The sequence below is a fragment of the Pimephales promelas genome, chromosome 25 (genome assembly GCF_988280905.1).
Source record: "Pimephales promelas chromosome 25, fPimPro1.hap1.1, whole genome shotgun sequence".
In the NCBI taxonomy this organism is placed as follows: Eukaryota; Metazoa; Chordata; class Actinopteri; order Cypriniformes; family Leuciscidae; genus Pimephales; species Pimephales promelas.
Genome location: NC_142793.1, coordinates 10,638,898 through 10,654,255, shown reverse-complemented (window position 1 = coordinate 10,654,255; position 15,358 = coordinate 10,638,898). Strand labels below are relative to the sequence as shown.

The window sequence follows — 15,358 nt, the reverse complement described above, 5'->3', positions numbered from 1 at the left end:
TCTGGCGACTCCTGCTGGTCAGATCAGTGTAACTACAAGCAGGAAAACACCTTTCACAAACAACTGCTAATGTTTAATTGATGCTGTAATCCATTTTAATGGAACTAACTTTATCTATATTTATAATATGTGTTATTTTATTACATTTTAGTGTTTGTTTTATCCTTTTTATAGACAGTTTTATTATCGACTTTTATAGTCACTTGACAGCTTCATAAATGAGGGATTGGATTGGTATGTTTGAGTGGGATTGTTTATTTATTTATTTACAAACCAATGTTTTAAAATGTATAAGAACCTACATTAATATATTTATTTTGGAATTAAGAATACATTATATATCTTAACATCTTTAACACTTAAAGCACTTATATAATGCACTGTAATGTTATTCATGTACTGTACGTCATAATGCATTATATCTTTTCATAAATACTTGTATCCAAAGTTAAAATTCATTTGAATATTTGCAGATCCTGAAATTTTTTGTATATAACATCATGTACGCATATTTCGGGAACATTTCAGAAAACCTTCATTAATGAATACCACACATTCCAGAAACTATTGAGCTGAATATGAAAACCTACAAATTCATAATTAATATTAATAATGCATAATGTAAAATATAAGGTAACTGCAACCTATTAGTAATGACCCAAGAGTTACTAGCCTACATCCTTAAAGAAAGGGACTACTAAATATCAGAATCTAAAGAGTCGATCATCTCTCCTGATTCAGACACACACACTTTAACTGGAGAAAGCGAGACTCATTCATTGGTGAACACAAGTAATGCAATGACATTTATTCAAATCTGTTCCTAAGAATAGCCTTCTACTAGGCTATTATGATATAACATTCCATTTGGGAGCAATTTAACAAGAGCATACCTTTTTGAAATAATCGTGAACCAGTACAGGCTTTTTAAAAATTAGGCTACAGGGTAGGGTACATATCTATGCATTTATAATATTTTTTAACAAAAGTGCACTGAAAAAGAAAACTATTGCAACTTTTGCTTAAATATTGGGGAGAGATACTCTTGTTTCTTGTTGTAGTGGTGGTGTTTGTTACCTTCTCGTTCCATGTAGTTAAGTATAATAAACATGCACACACAATCTTACTGTATTTCATGACTCGGAAACCTTTGTGTATTATACAAGCAGCACTCTGTAACCACATGAAGATATATTTCCCAGTATATGTAAAAAATTGCAGTAGTCTTAGCTTTTCTTGCCTTGAAACATGTTAGGCCAAACATAAACATCTGCACTTTTGCTATAAAAAACAAACATATTTATTTATTAATATATATTTTATATATATATATATATATATATATATATATGTATATATGCAGATATGTACTATACCCTGTTCTAAAAAGCCTGTAAGACTGTTGTATCATAATACTAGAATAATTAACCCTTAGTTTTATTACAGTATAAATATATATTTTTTTAATTCTCTGGTTGTTACCCAAACTTTACATATTGTTCCCTTATACTTACATAATGTAAGCTACTTTATAGGGACACTATAGACATACACCCAGACAGAGAGACAGATAGATAGATAGATAGATAGATAGATAGATAGATAGATAGATAGATAGATAGATAGATAGATAGATAGATAGATAGATAGATAGATAGATAGATAGATAGATAGATAGATAATAACGTCCTTTTTCTGGCAAAAATCCCTTTGAATCCCGTTGGATGTGTTCTAATAAAGCTACAGCACTATTACAGCAGAGATCGACCTCTGACCGGCGCTGATCCTCCACTGAGAGAGTCCAGCTCCTCTCACTGACGGTAGAGACGCCAGCACAACCAGCAACACCAGCAAAACACCCGCTGCTCATCATGGAGAGAAAAGTGGCGAGAGAATTTCGGCATAAGGTGAGCTTTTAAACGGTTACTGTTTTACTTAAAATATGTTGTTGACTGTTTTAATCACCATTAGCTAGTGTCTTAGTTATTTAGTCGCTACACTGTGCCCAGGAATGGCGGGGAAGCACGCATAGGCTACTTCATTTTTACACTATCAAATAGCCTATTTGTAAAGTATGTCGGACAAGGAAAGTATTATTGTTTCCACAGGAACCGTCGTTATTTGTTCGGTAAAACTGTCCGAACCCAAGACCTAAAAGATGTCCACTAGCACCCTACACCAGTTTTTCTGCTCAGTGATGATATGACGTTTTTATTTTTTACAGTGAACATGTAAAACATTTTACTTCTTTAATAATTTCGACGTAATGACTTATTTCGTCCTATTTTATTGCTTTACGTAAGCCAAAGGTGCAGATAAAGCAAGGTGTAATTTACAGGTAGCACAGTGACGTCAACTGATGTACGAGTCCTGATTGGATGAGCAGGTCAATATCGTGTTATGTGTGTTTCCGATACAGATTTAGGTATCATTTACCTTTTGCCTCCAAAATGTAAAGTTAAGACTTTTTAATATTTTAATTTGCTATGATTTACCTATTCTGATTGGTAGGCTACCTGTTTACATGCTTATTTTTTAAGACACCATACAAGGCTTCCCCTGTGAAATGTGTGTAAGTGTAGAAGTGCAGCATCTGTTGTGCGGTGGATGAGGCACTGGCACACAATGGACAGTTTTTCACAGCATTAGCTGAAGTGACAGAAATGTGTGATCAGGTGGAAATGATTGCTGCATTTATTGTTTAGCCGGTCTTATTGCCTTTGGACGGGGTTTAAAGCTTTGCATTTAGTTTTGGTTTCTCATCTATGACAATCTGTTATATTGCTTCCTTCAAATTACTTTGCAAAAACTGTAAAAGAAATCAACCTGGAATCAGTTATACAGACATTTGCTTTTTTATGATATTAAAGTCCAAAGGTGGACTGTCATCTGGGCTGAGCACAAGTTTATGATACCCTCAATATAACCGATGAGCACAAAGTCACTGTTTTATTGTGGCCTGATATTAGTATTGATTTTGGAACAATGTGGTTATGCTTTTTTATTTTTCCACAATGTTTATGTGAGTAATATGCTACATATTTTTAATAATTATAACCACTGTATACTAATAGGTAATATGTATTAATTTTAGATTAAAATAAAAACATTACTAAAAAACTAACACTGTTTATCTGCACTCATGTTTAACTTTGTTAACATATTTGAATATGTAAATTGTATTGTTCTTGTTATTTATCTATTCATCCACCCATTTTTTGTCATTCATTCATTCATTCATTCATTCATTCATTCATTCATTCATTCATTCATTCATTCATTCAAACATTTTATGTATTTAGTTAGTTGGTTAGTTATTTCAGTCTCTCATTCTAGTTATTGTTTGTTTCTCTTTATTTATTTATGATTGTTCATTTAATCACTCATTTTATTTTATCCATTAATTTTTTAATTCTTTCATTTTATTCCAGCTTTCATATAACCATTCAGTCCTTAATTCATTCATTCATTCTTCTACATAACCCGCTTATTTGTTTATTTGTTAATTTTTTCCACTCCTTTTATTCCATATGATCATTCATTCTTTTAACCCGCTTATTTGTTTATTTATTTCTTCCTTTTTTCACTTCTTTAGTCGTTTCATTCATTCGTTCGTTCATTCATTCATTTCTAGTATGCATTTATTTCTGTATTTGTTTGATTGTTTGTTCATTTGTTCTCTCCTTTTAATTATTCAGTTTACTCATTCATTCTTTCAAATAACCCATTCATCTGCATGTTTATTCCACTCCTTTTATCCATTTATTCATTCTTCCATATGATCATTCATTAATTTATTCTTTAATTCTCTCATTCATTCTTTTATTTAACCCCATTATTTGTTTATTTATTTGTTAATTTTTTCACTCCTTCACTGTAAAAAACAATTTGTTCAGTTAACTTAATTTTATTATGCAAACTCGTTGCCTTAATTTCATTAAGCATAACTTAATTGTATCAAGTTATTCTTACTTAATCTATTTAAGTTTTGTCAACTTAATTCTGTCTGTGATCTGAGGAAGTGTACTCCCAGAGTGCATTGCGGCATGAATAAATTAATTGCTTTGTTTTTCTATTTTTGCCATTATCTTACCATTACAATTTTATTTGCTATCGTTATTGGGATTATACTTACAAGACCTAGCAAAAAAAGGGAGTGAAAAATGTTCAACTTTGGATAAAACGCCGCGCTCATCACTGTCACTTTTTACCCAGCCGTCCAATCACAGTGGAGGAGGGGCGGGACTAATACCACACCGACCAACTGTCACAACATTCAAACTGCTGTGGATATTCTGTATCATAGCAACGAAACGTCTCAACGGAAAAAAACGCTGCTCTGCCAAAACGCTCTCAAGCGCCCAACGCACGGCGTCTTCAGCAGAGCGTCTAGCGTTTTCAGCTGGCTAAAACACTTTGGTGGACACACGGCCTAATGGTCAATTAATTAAATCATTAAAAAACTATACATATAATATTTATTGTGGGGGGAGCAAAATGGTACTCAAACCAGTCAAGTAATGTTTACAAGGTTTTTCTGAGTAACGAAGGCATAGCATGCAAACAGTACAGATTACTAAGAAATTCAACAAATTATTGTCATACAATTACAGTTACCACTAACTGAAATACAAGCATGTTTTCCAATTCCTGATAAACCTTCTAGCTTTTTAAAGAATCTTATTATGGACGTAAAATCGGTTGTGAACACCATTTCATGTTGACTTTAAATAGGCATTTCAAAGCGTTTTTAGCCAGCTGAAAACGCCAGATGCTCTGCCGAAAACGCCGTGCCTTGGGCGCTAGAGAGCGTTTTGGCAGCGCAACGTTTTCTCCGTCGAGACGTTTTGTTGCTATGATACAGAATATCCGAAGCACAGTTTACTTGTAACTGATTTCGCAGATAATTTGTTTCATACTAAAAAAATATTGTTCATTCATTTTGTTCGGTTAGCTCTGCTGGTTGATGTCGTTGTACAGAAAAAATGTTGTGACAGTTGGTTGGTGTGGTATTAGTCCCGCCCCTCCTCTACTGTGATTGGACAGTTGGCTGCGCTGCGTTTTACCCAAAGTTAAAAATTTTTCAACTCCTGGCGACCAGTAAAAAATGCTGGTCACTCTGCGTTTCAGCGTGAAAAAAACGCTCAGCGCCTCGTTACGCTCATGGCGTTTAAAAAACGCGGCGCTCCCATTGAAAACAATTGAAAACATACGCCAGGCGCGTGGAAAAACGCTTTGGTGGACACAATGTTAGATTGTACATTCATTCATTCGTTCGTTCATTTCTTGTATTTATTTCTGCATTTGTTGGATTGTTTGTTCATTTGTTCACTCCTTTTATTTATTTAGTTCATTCATTCAATCTTTCAAAATAACCCATTCATCTGCGTGTGTGTTTAAAGGGTTAGTTCACCCAAAAATGAAAATTAAGTCATTAATTACTCACCCCCATGCTGTTCCAACCCCGTAAGACCTTCGTTCATCTTCGGAACACAAATAAAGATATTTTTGATTGAATCTGAGAGCTGGATCAGTCCTACATAGACTGCCTAAGGGACTGGCTCTTGACGGCCCATAAAGTCATTAAAGAAAAGGTTTAAATATTCCATGTGCCTACAGCGGCTCAATTATAAGTTTATCAAGCGACGAGACTACTTTTTGTGCGAAAAAAAACATAAATAACGACTTTATTCCACTATTCCATTACTTCCTTATGGGCGCATGCGCGAGAACTGAGACGAGGACGTTCTCATTCGTCTACTTCTTGTTACCGGCTGCTCACCGCTTAGGAGTTTTACCGCCACCTACCGTATAAGATGATGATCCATATATAAGGCGCTCCGGATTATAAGGAACACTGTCGTTTTTTGAGAAGATTAAAGGCTTTTAAGTGCACCTTATAGTGCGGAAAATACGCTAATTGAAAAGCGTATGTACAGCGCGCATCTTCCTCTGCTTGTAAACAGAAAGTTTTGCGCTTCCAGCTATATCAGCACATCATCTTATACGGTAGGGGGCGGTAAAACTCCTAAGCGGTGAGCAGCCGGTAACAAGAAGTAGACGAATGAGAACGTCCTCGTCTCAGTTCTCGCGCATGCGCCCATAAGGAAGTAATGGAATAGTGGAATAAAGTCGTTATTTATGTTTTTTTCGCACAAAAAGTAGTCTCGTCGCTTGATAAATCTATAATTGAGCCGCTGTAGGCACATGGATTATTTAAACCTTTTCTTTAATGACTTTCTGGGCCGTCAAGAGCCAGTCCCTTAGGCAGTCTATCTAGGACTGATCGAGCTCTCAGATTAAATCAAAAATATCTTTATTTGTGTTCCGAAGATGAACGAAGGTCTTACGGGGTTGGAACAGCATGGGGGTGAGTAATCAATGACTTAATTTTCATTTTTGGGTGAACTAACCCTTTAAGAAGTTTGGCCTTTCCATTTAACATGCCGAGCTCACATTAGATGAACTTCATTAGCAATAACGCGGCGGCGCACTAATGTAAGGTGACACTGCTAGCATGATAAACCCCTTTATCTGAGCCCAGGAACATTAACAGGTCCAGTGGAGCAGATCTGAACTAATGATACTCACAGTACAGGAAAAAAAAAAAGGCCCAGCTAAACCATTCAAGCATAAACAACACGAGACCCAACCAATCTGAGAGAGGCCTAACTTACAGACACACAATAGTTCGTCCACCTCCTCTTTCTCTTTCTCTCCCACGACCTCTCTCCCTCGCTGACCTTCCGTCTCAGTCTCTCACTCAGTGAGAGAGAGATGTGTTACATCATCGACTGGCCAAAACGCTTCCTCAAAACTTTTCTCCAGCAGATTAGCCACCACCAGGTAAAAGATGTGCATGCGATTGGTTTTCTGATGATTAATGATGAACTGATCAGAGGTTTGTGTGTTTGTGTTGTGCAGGTGGAGTTGCTAGTCGACAATGAAGCTGAGAAAGACTACCTCTATGATGTTCTCCGCATGTATCATCAGTAAGTATTGTTTTTTTTTACCCATTTTTTGAATGCGTAACATTAAAGGACCCTGGGTTCTTCTGACAATCCTAGTGATTTGAACAACCCATCTAGAATGCCATAGCATAGCATTGACAACATGGTGAATTTTGCACAGAAAACGTCAAATGAACATTTTCTTTTCCTGCAGTTTATAGATATTCCATAATTCCTCAATAAAGTAAATGTAAATGACATACAAACATCTCTGCTGCTGCATTGGGTCCGGAAAGTTTTGGATGCTGATTAATAATGTAATTTTCCATCAGTGGTGCTGTCAATCTGCACATTCAAAAGGACAGACATATTCGGTGTCTGTTTATCTGTGTGCAATTATAGGAATTGTATTCCCTTAGGTGTTTATTTGTGATCTGGTGTGTAAATCAACACGTCATTGCTCCGCTGGACAGAAATAAGAGGCTTAATCCGATGGAAAAGTAACTTGGATCAGATCATTTCCACTGTTGTCGCTGCAGCCATTCTCTGACGCCCCTTTGTCTCTGATATCTGAGTCAGGAGTGAAATATCAATGATTCATAGAGAGGCTGCCTCTAAATTCATAAGCTGATTTTATGTGGGTGTAACGTGTCATTTTCCTCAACAAGCAACAAATCAGAATAGGTTTCTGTGCCAGGATATAAAAGGAAAACATACAATTTTACAAAGCATTTTTATGATTTAAATGAATATTGTTTCAAAGGTATTTCAAACTCCATTTACATATTTATATATATGTTTCAAACTCCATTTATATATTTATATATATTTTTTTTAATAATAGAGTAATGAGAATGAGGCTGTATTTTGCAGTCAATGAGAACTGGTGGTAAAAGATTCTTAAAGGGATAGTTCACTTTTATCTTACCTCAAGGGCATCCAAGATGTAGGTGTCTTTGTTTTCACAGTATTTTTCTATTGGGATATTTTTAGGTCTAACCGTTCTTGTCTGTCAGTCATATAATGGAGGTCTATGGTCACCACCTGAAAGAGCATGCAATGAGAAGTCCAAATTAAACATGATTTAATGACTCGTGAATGTAAGTAAACATTGATGGCCTGAGACACGAAACGAGCGGTTTGTGTGAGAAAACGAACAGTATTTATATCGTTTTTACCTCTTGTAACCACAGTGATCTGAGGGCGCAGGCACTTTGCTGCGGTGGTTACAAGAGGTAAAAACGATATAAATACTGTTCATTTTCTCACACAAACCGTTTGTTTTGTGTCTTAGGCCATCAATGTGTACTTACATTTAGGAGTCATTAAATCATGTTTAATTTGGACTTCTCTGTGCATGCTCTTTGAGGTGGTGACCATAGACCTCCATTATATGACTGACAGACAAGAACGGTTTGAAAATACTGCGGAAACAAAGACACCTACATCTTGGATGCCCTTGAGGTAAGCTAAAACATACCAAAAAATAATTTCAAAGTGAACTATCCCTTTAATTGACATTAAAGTAATATTTAAATCGCATTTAATTTCATGTAATTCGATTAAAAAAAGGGGGGGGGGGGGTTGGGGGAAACATGTATGACAACAGTCATTATTTTTGCAATTTCTGATTAACTTTAAACCTATGATACAAAAGATTGAATAATGATTCGAGTATCAATCTATATTATCCATATCATAAACACAAACTATTTGCGCTTTAGCTTTCCTGTGTGCATGTTCTCAATCAGGTCCTGTTTAAATGGCTCTGCTCTGCCCTTTAGATCCATGGAGCTGCCTGTCCTGGTCGGTGACCTGAAACTGGTGATAAACGAGCCCAAACGCCTTCCTCTGTTCGATGCCATCCGACCCCTGATTCCTCTGAAGCACCAGGTGCAGTACGACCAGCTCACGCCCAAGAGATCCAGGTGAGAGAGCAAACGAGGAATATAGAGGATGATGACGTGTTAAAAACAGGGCTGATCTTTCTCTGCATGAATAACAGAGAAGGCAATAAAGACAGAGAGAATGAGTGCATTGGAAATCAGAGGAGGAGGTAGAGGGACAGCCAATGCTCTCGTCTCCAAAGAGAGTCATTGTTTTCCCTCATGCTCGGTCAGACGTGGTTATGAGCACAGAGAGAAGAAGCTTATTCAGCCGTGTCTGATGCACAGCGCTAATACGACCGCAATGAACTGGATTCTGTTTCCTCTTGCTGGGCCTTTCTCAGAGAAAAGAGAATAAACGTATTATATTACATTATATTATATTAATATATACTTAAAAATATCTTTCTTTTTATTGTGGTATTGATTTAGGTATTTTGGGGGGAATAAAATAATTAAGTGTATTTATTTAAACCCCTAAACAACACTCAAACACACACTGACACTCGCCAACACCAAGCAATGCTTTGGTGAGTAACATTTTTATGAAATTAAATAAATAATAAATTACATTTTCTTAAGTCACTGGTCTTTGGCAGGTGTGGCAAAAAGTGTTTGTGTGTATATTCATATATGATATATTATATATATAATATTTATATATAATATAAATTATATATAAATCTATATAGAGTATATACATGAAAAAAAATATATATATACATTAATATAATTATACACAGTGCACCCACATATATTATGTAAACACAAACTTTTATTTTGGATGTAATTAATCACGATTAATCTTTTGACAGCCCTAAATATACAGAAATACAAACTTTATTACTTTTATTAAGTAAATAAATAATAAAATATTAATAAAAGTGTATTATTATTAATAATACCCTCATATATTAATATTACTTAATATACAATATTTTATATATTATATTATAAGTCTTTATGGTCTTTATGCTACCATATGATACTTTATGCTATGTGGTATTGGTTTTAATTTGGGGGGATTTTTATTTTTTAAAAATCGGGATTATTGATTTATTTCCTGCTAAATAGTTTAAAAAATATTTTAAAATTGTGTGTGCTTCATGTGTCCTGAGTTTGTATGTATTGTAAAGACATTAAAATGTGTCTTGACAAAGTTTTCCTTTATAATTACAATATTATTTCAATTTGTGGAACATAATACATTTCCCTAAATATCACTTGATACTGATTTTTAGATGCCACTATTTTGTCCACTTGTGTTATGAGCAGGAAGTTGAAGGAAGTCCGCCTGGACCGCACACACCCCGAGGGTCTAGGTTTGAGTGTTCGAGGGGGGCTGGAGTTCGGCTCTGGGCTCTTCATATCACAGATAGTCAAAGATGGACAAGCAGGAAATGTCGGCCTGCAGGTACAAAAATCCACAAAATACGCGATACCTGGCTATGTGGCTGTTTTTATACAGCATACTTTTATAATATGAGCATACTGAACATATTTGGACCCTAAACATACACTCTCTTGCCTTATATTAAATATCTGACAACAAGAAATATTTAATTTCAAACAGTTGTGTGTATTTTACATGGGCTGACCGTCATGATCAGTGTACCTTCTCTCCACTAGAGGGAGCAACAAACCTTAAATGTCTCCTGTCTTCTGCTCCCAAACACAGTTATTGCCCTCTATAATCTCCATAATCAATGTTTATCCTGTAGATAAATGCCAATCAAGTGCAAGCCATGTGTTTATAGTACAAAGTGCTACCTTTATTCCAGTTATTCTGGTATAATTAAAAGGATTACATTAGCATTTTTAAAGTAATATTAATGTGGTTGTGTCTTCTTCAGGTCGGCGATGAGATTGTGCGCATCAATGGCTACTCCATCTCCTCCTGCATTCACGAGGAGGTTATTAACCTCATCAAGACCAAGAAGACTGTCTCTCTGAAAGTCCGCCGTAAGATTTTTCATTTCTATATACAGATATATGTCTTCTATTTTGCTGGGGTTAATACATTGATTTAGCTGTCAGTCACAGTGATTCACTCACAGTTGAATGGTGATTGATGTAACAGTCGATCAATTAATGAAACAGTATCTTCCTTCAGAAGAGTTCATTATTGGGATTGCCACTAGCTAATTATGTCGTTTATTGACTATTTGTATCTATTTATTGACGTGTGTTTGATTATCCCCATTGTGACTCTTTATTTACAGATGTGGGAATGATTCCTCTCAAGAGGTATCTTGGTGTGATCATTCACTTCATAACACTTTCATTTGCTTTTTTTTTTTTAAATAATAATATTGTTATAATATTATTGTCCCAATCAGCTCCACTGATGAGCCTCTGAAGTGGCAGTTTGTGGATCAGTTTGTGTCTGAGTCAGGGGTAAGATTTTCCTTCTCCATGTTTTAACATTATAAAGCTGTGTCGTATTTGATACGCAAATTTCCAAAGCCTCTAAATCAAAAGTTTCCTGTAAACCTGTTATATATAGTCTTTATACATATCTTTTTAAAGAAGTAGTTTACTTTTAAAAACACTTTTGCTGCTAATTTACTCACCCCCATATCATCCAAGATGTCCACATCTTTCTTCCTTCAGTTGAAAAGAAATTAAGGTTTTTGATGAAAATATTCCAGAATTTTCTCCATATAATGGACTCCATTGGTAACCAAACGGTTCAAGGTCCAAATGAGAGTTTCAGTGCAGCTTCAAAGGGCTTCAAACGACACCAGACGATGAATAAGTGTCTTGTCTAGGACCCTTCGAGTCATGAGTCGAAAAAAGATTTGTTTGAACAGGAGAGTCACGAACGCTCTTCACAGAACAGAGCAGGGCGAGCATTTGTGCTTATAAAACTTAAACTTTTTTTTTTTTTTTTTAAATGAGCGATCGTTTCGCTAGATAAGACCCTTATTCATCGTCTGAAATCGTTTAAAGCCCTTTGAAGCTGCACTGAAACTCTCATTTGGACCTTGAACCGTTTGGTTCCCATTGAAGTCCATTATATGAGAAAATCCTGGAATGTTTTCATCAAAAACCTTAATTTCTTTTCGACTGAAGAAAGAAAGACATGGACATCTTGGATGACATGGGGGTGAGTAAATTATCAGCAAAAGTTTTTTTAAAAGTGAACTACTCCTTTAAGTAAAGGGCCTTTTAGTATCATTCTAAAAACGTACCCCTTCAGTTCATGGTAAACGCTGTTAAATTTGACATTTTATAAAGTTAACGCAACTTTTATATTTTTAGTAATATTTCAAGATGAACACTTACTGGACTGAGGCAACTTCGGTTTATTTGACTACCCATACATCATTTTTGGTGAATTGTGATATCAAATATGATACTTTTGAGTAATGTTGATTTGTTCGTCTCTCAATCATCATTGTGTTTGCATTGTAATGTTTTGATATTCAGTATGTAACCACAGAAAAAACTACACAAAGTATGTTCTCACTAAGATATATTATTGGGAGATATAGAGTGACAACTGCCTATAAATTGGCCATATAAATATCAGAAAGAGCACCAAATCCAAGCATTTTTTTGCTCATACTACTGTATATGGCCCAAAAAAGCTTGATGTTTTTTTTTCTGACTGTTCCCTACCAGGAGAGGAAGACCAGTATTGCTGGCTTGACCTCAATTGGAGGAAAAGAGATCAAGGAAAAAAAAGTATTCCTCAGTTTGGTGGGAACCAAAGGCATGGGAATCAGGTGAGGAAGAAACTGAACTGATTCTACCACACATATACAGTTGAATTACATTGAAAATAATTTACAAAAAAATTTAAGGTTTATTGGTGCATATTGTCATACTGAACTTATTATAAATGTAATGCAACACCTTATGACAAAGAAATACTCTCTGTTGTAGCATATCGAGTGGACCGACACAGAAACCAGGCATCTACGTGAGCAACGTGAAGCCGGGTTCACTCTCTGCTGAAGTGGGCTTACAGGTCATTTCATTTCATTCCTAGATTAAACTGCAGTAATGGAGCATTGCTGTTTGATTCAACTGCAGTAACACACGTGTGTGTGTGTGTTTTTGTGTGGCTTGTAGATTGGCGACCAGATTGTGGAGGTCAATGGGGTGGAATTCACCAACCTGAGTCATCAAGAGGTAAGCAGGAGCTTGAAAAAGTCAACCGATTAATTAAGAACCTCTCTGCGTATTTAAACTGCTAATGTGTGTGTTTTCAGGCAGTGCGAGTGTTAAAGAGCAGCAGGAGTCTAACTATTACTGTCCTCACTGGAGCTGTAAGTTCACTGCCATCAGAACATCTTGAATACTATCTCGCTCAGCTGTGTGGAAATTGACATGTAATACATGGTGTAATTAATACATTGTGGAGATGTTGTTTGTATCACCCTGTTAACCTCTGTGTTATTTATTGGTGCATTTGTCTTTTTTGTGAAACTGGTATTTTAGTTGGTAAATGTATGTGAATTATGCTTGATATACGTATAGGATTACTGTAACATATAACAGTAATAACTTGTGCTTGAAGCATTGTGACCTGTACAGTATATATAGGATTGTATTTGTGTGTGTATTTCTGAGAAAGTGCTGATTTGTCTACTGAATGTTTCAGGGAAGGGAGCTGTTTATGACGGATGAGGAGCGGCTGGCGGCTGAAGCTCGACGTGAGCTGGAAAGACAGGAGCTGATGCATCAGAAGAGGATGGCATTAGAGACCAACAAAATCATCAAAGAACAGCAGGAGAAAGAGCGCCAGTCAGTGAAAACACACACAACTGAACACTACACTACACTACCTATTCACACTGTATTCTTTTACATGCAAACGAATGTAAAAGAACATTTGGATGGCTCTTGCAGGATATAACTTGAGATAACATCATTTTGTGACATAAGTTTACTTATATAGGCCACACACCATATGCCAAATAGCTACAGCAAAATTAACCTCTGAACTGTCACTCCCCTTTTTACATGAAAATACATGAAAATGCACATTTCGAACTTAAATGGTTGTAATTCAAGTATGCTTTGGAATATAGACGTAAGATTAGTCTCGTTTTATGTAGTTTTTTGTAGAAGTGAAATAAATTAAAAATGTGAAACAGAAAAAAAGTTGACCTGGGCGACTCTAAAAATGCAAAAAAATAAAAATAAAAATAAAAATAAATAAATAAATAAATAAATAAATCAAAACCCGAAATCTGAATAGTTTGTGTTTCAAATTTTAGGTTGATATCTCAACAAATGAGCTTTCAGCGAGATTTTGTTTGGGCGCAGTACCAAACTTTTTCACTATATTACTGCCCATTTAAGGGCACCTCCATTTCCATATGTGTTTTGAGTGATCTTAACCATTCAGACCTTTTTTTGAAAATAATTGAATGGATGCTATCTTTTGAACTCTTGGCATGAAAACAAACTGAGGTTTCTACCCTTCTTTATCACAATTTCAAAGTAAAGGTCTAAACACACATTAGGAGTATGAAAATGTTGCAAATTGATAAATTACGGCTCCTCTGTAATTTATTTTGAAAATCATGGAAAATTTTGAAAATCATCAAAATATGGAAACTTACGGAGGCGTATTGCATTCACTTGAAGAAAAAAAATCTACTCTGTTTTTCTGAATTAACGAGTTAATTTTTCATGAGAAAAAAAGTTTTTGCTCTGTTTTTCTGAATTAATGAGTTAATTTTTCATGAGAAAAAATGTTTTGCTCTGTTTTTCTGAATTAATGAGTTAATTTTTCATGAGAAAAAAAGTTTTTGCTCTGTTTTTCTGAATTAATGAGTTAATTTTTCATGAGAAAAAAAATTTTGCTCTGTTTTTCTGAATTAATGAGTTAATTTTTCGTGAGAAAAAAGTTTTTGCTCTGTTTTTCTGAATTAACGAGTTAATTCAGAAAAACAGAGCAAAAAAAAAGTTCCATGAAAAATTAACTTGTTAATTCAGAAAAACAAAGCAAAAAAAAAAAAAAAAAATCATGAAAAATTAACTCGTTAATTCAGAAAAACAGAGGAAAATATTTTTTTTCTCATGAAAAATTAACTCATTAATTCAGAAAAACACAGCAAAAAAAAATTCCATGAAAAATAACTCGTTAATTCAGAAAAACAGAGCAAAAACTTTTTTACTCATGAAAAATTAACTCATTAATTCAGAAAAACAGAGCAATTTTTTTTCTCATGAAAAATTAACTCGTTGATTCAGAAAAACAGAGTAGATTTTTTTTTTCTTCAAGTGAATGCAATATGCCTCCGTAGAAACTAGTGATTGTAAGCTTTCAAATTATTAGTTTAGGTTTAGTATAGGATAATACTATTTTTTAAAATGTTTTGGATTTGGGCCCACCGGTGGGCCCGTGACACTTAAGAGATAAAGAATTGGTCAAATTTTGATTCAAATCACAGACTGTCATGTGTAAACCTTGATATTACCTCACATTCTCATATAAAACAATTAGGATTCTAGACATTACAATGTACAAGAACGTCAAAGAACCTATGAAACATTTTCGCA

At 34.9% G+C, this 15,358-nt stretch overlaps 1 protein-coding gene across 1 annotated transcript in view; it reads left to right on the top strand.

Annotated features, from left to right (window-relative positions):
• Positions 1–1,760: 1,760 nt before the first annotated feature.
• Positions 1,761–15,358, top strand: part of ush1c (Usher syndrome 1C) — a 33,101-nt gene continuing 19,503 nt past the window's right edge. Inside the window, exons 1-12 of the mRNA XM_089127757.1 lie at positions 1,761–1,907; positions 6,925–6,992; positions 8,735–8,878; positions 10,112–10,250; positions 10,690–10,798; positions 11,059–11,083; positions 11,176–11,233; positions 12,464–12,567; positions 12,728–12,812; positions 12,917–12,976; positions 13,057–13,113; positions 13,449–13,591. Coding sequence (XP_088983883.1) covers positions 1,872–1,907; positions 6,925–6,992; positions 8,735–8,878; positions 10,112–10,250; positions 10,690–10,798; positions 11,059–11,083; positions 11,176–11,233; positions 12,464–12,567; positions 12,728–12,812; positions 12,917–12,976; positions 13,057–13,113; positions 13,449–13,591 — 1,028 coding nt within the window. The 5' untranslated portion in view covers positions 1,761–1,871. The remainder of the gene's footprint in view (positions 1,908–6,924; positions 6,993–8,734; positions 8,879–10,111; positions 10,251–10,689; positions 10,799–11,058; positions 11,084–11,175; positions 11,234–12,463; positions 12,568–12,727; positions 12,813–12,916; positions 12,977–13,056; positions 13,114–13,448; positions 13,592–15,358) is intronic.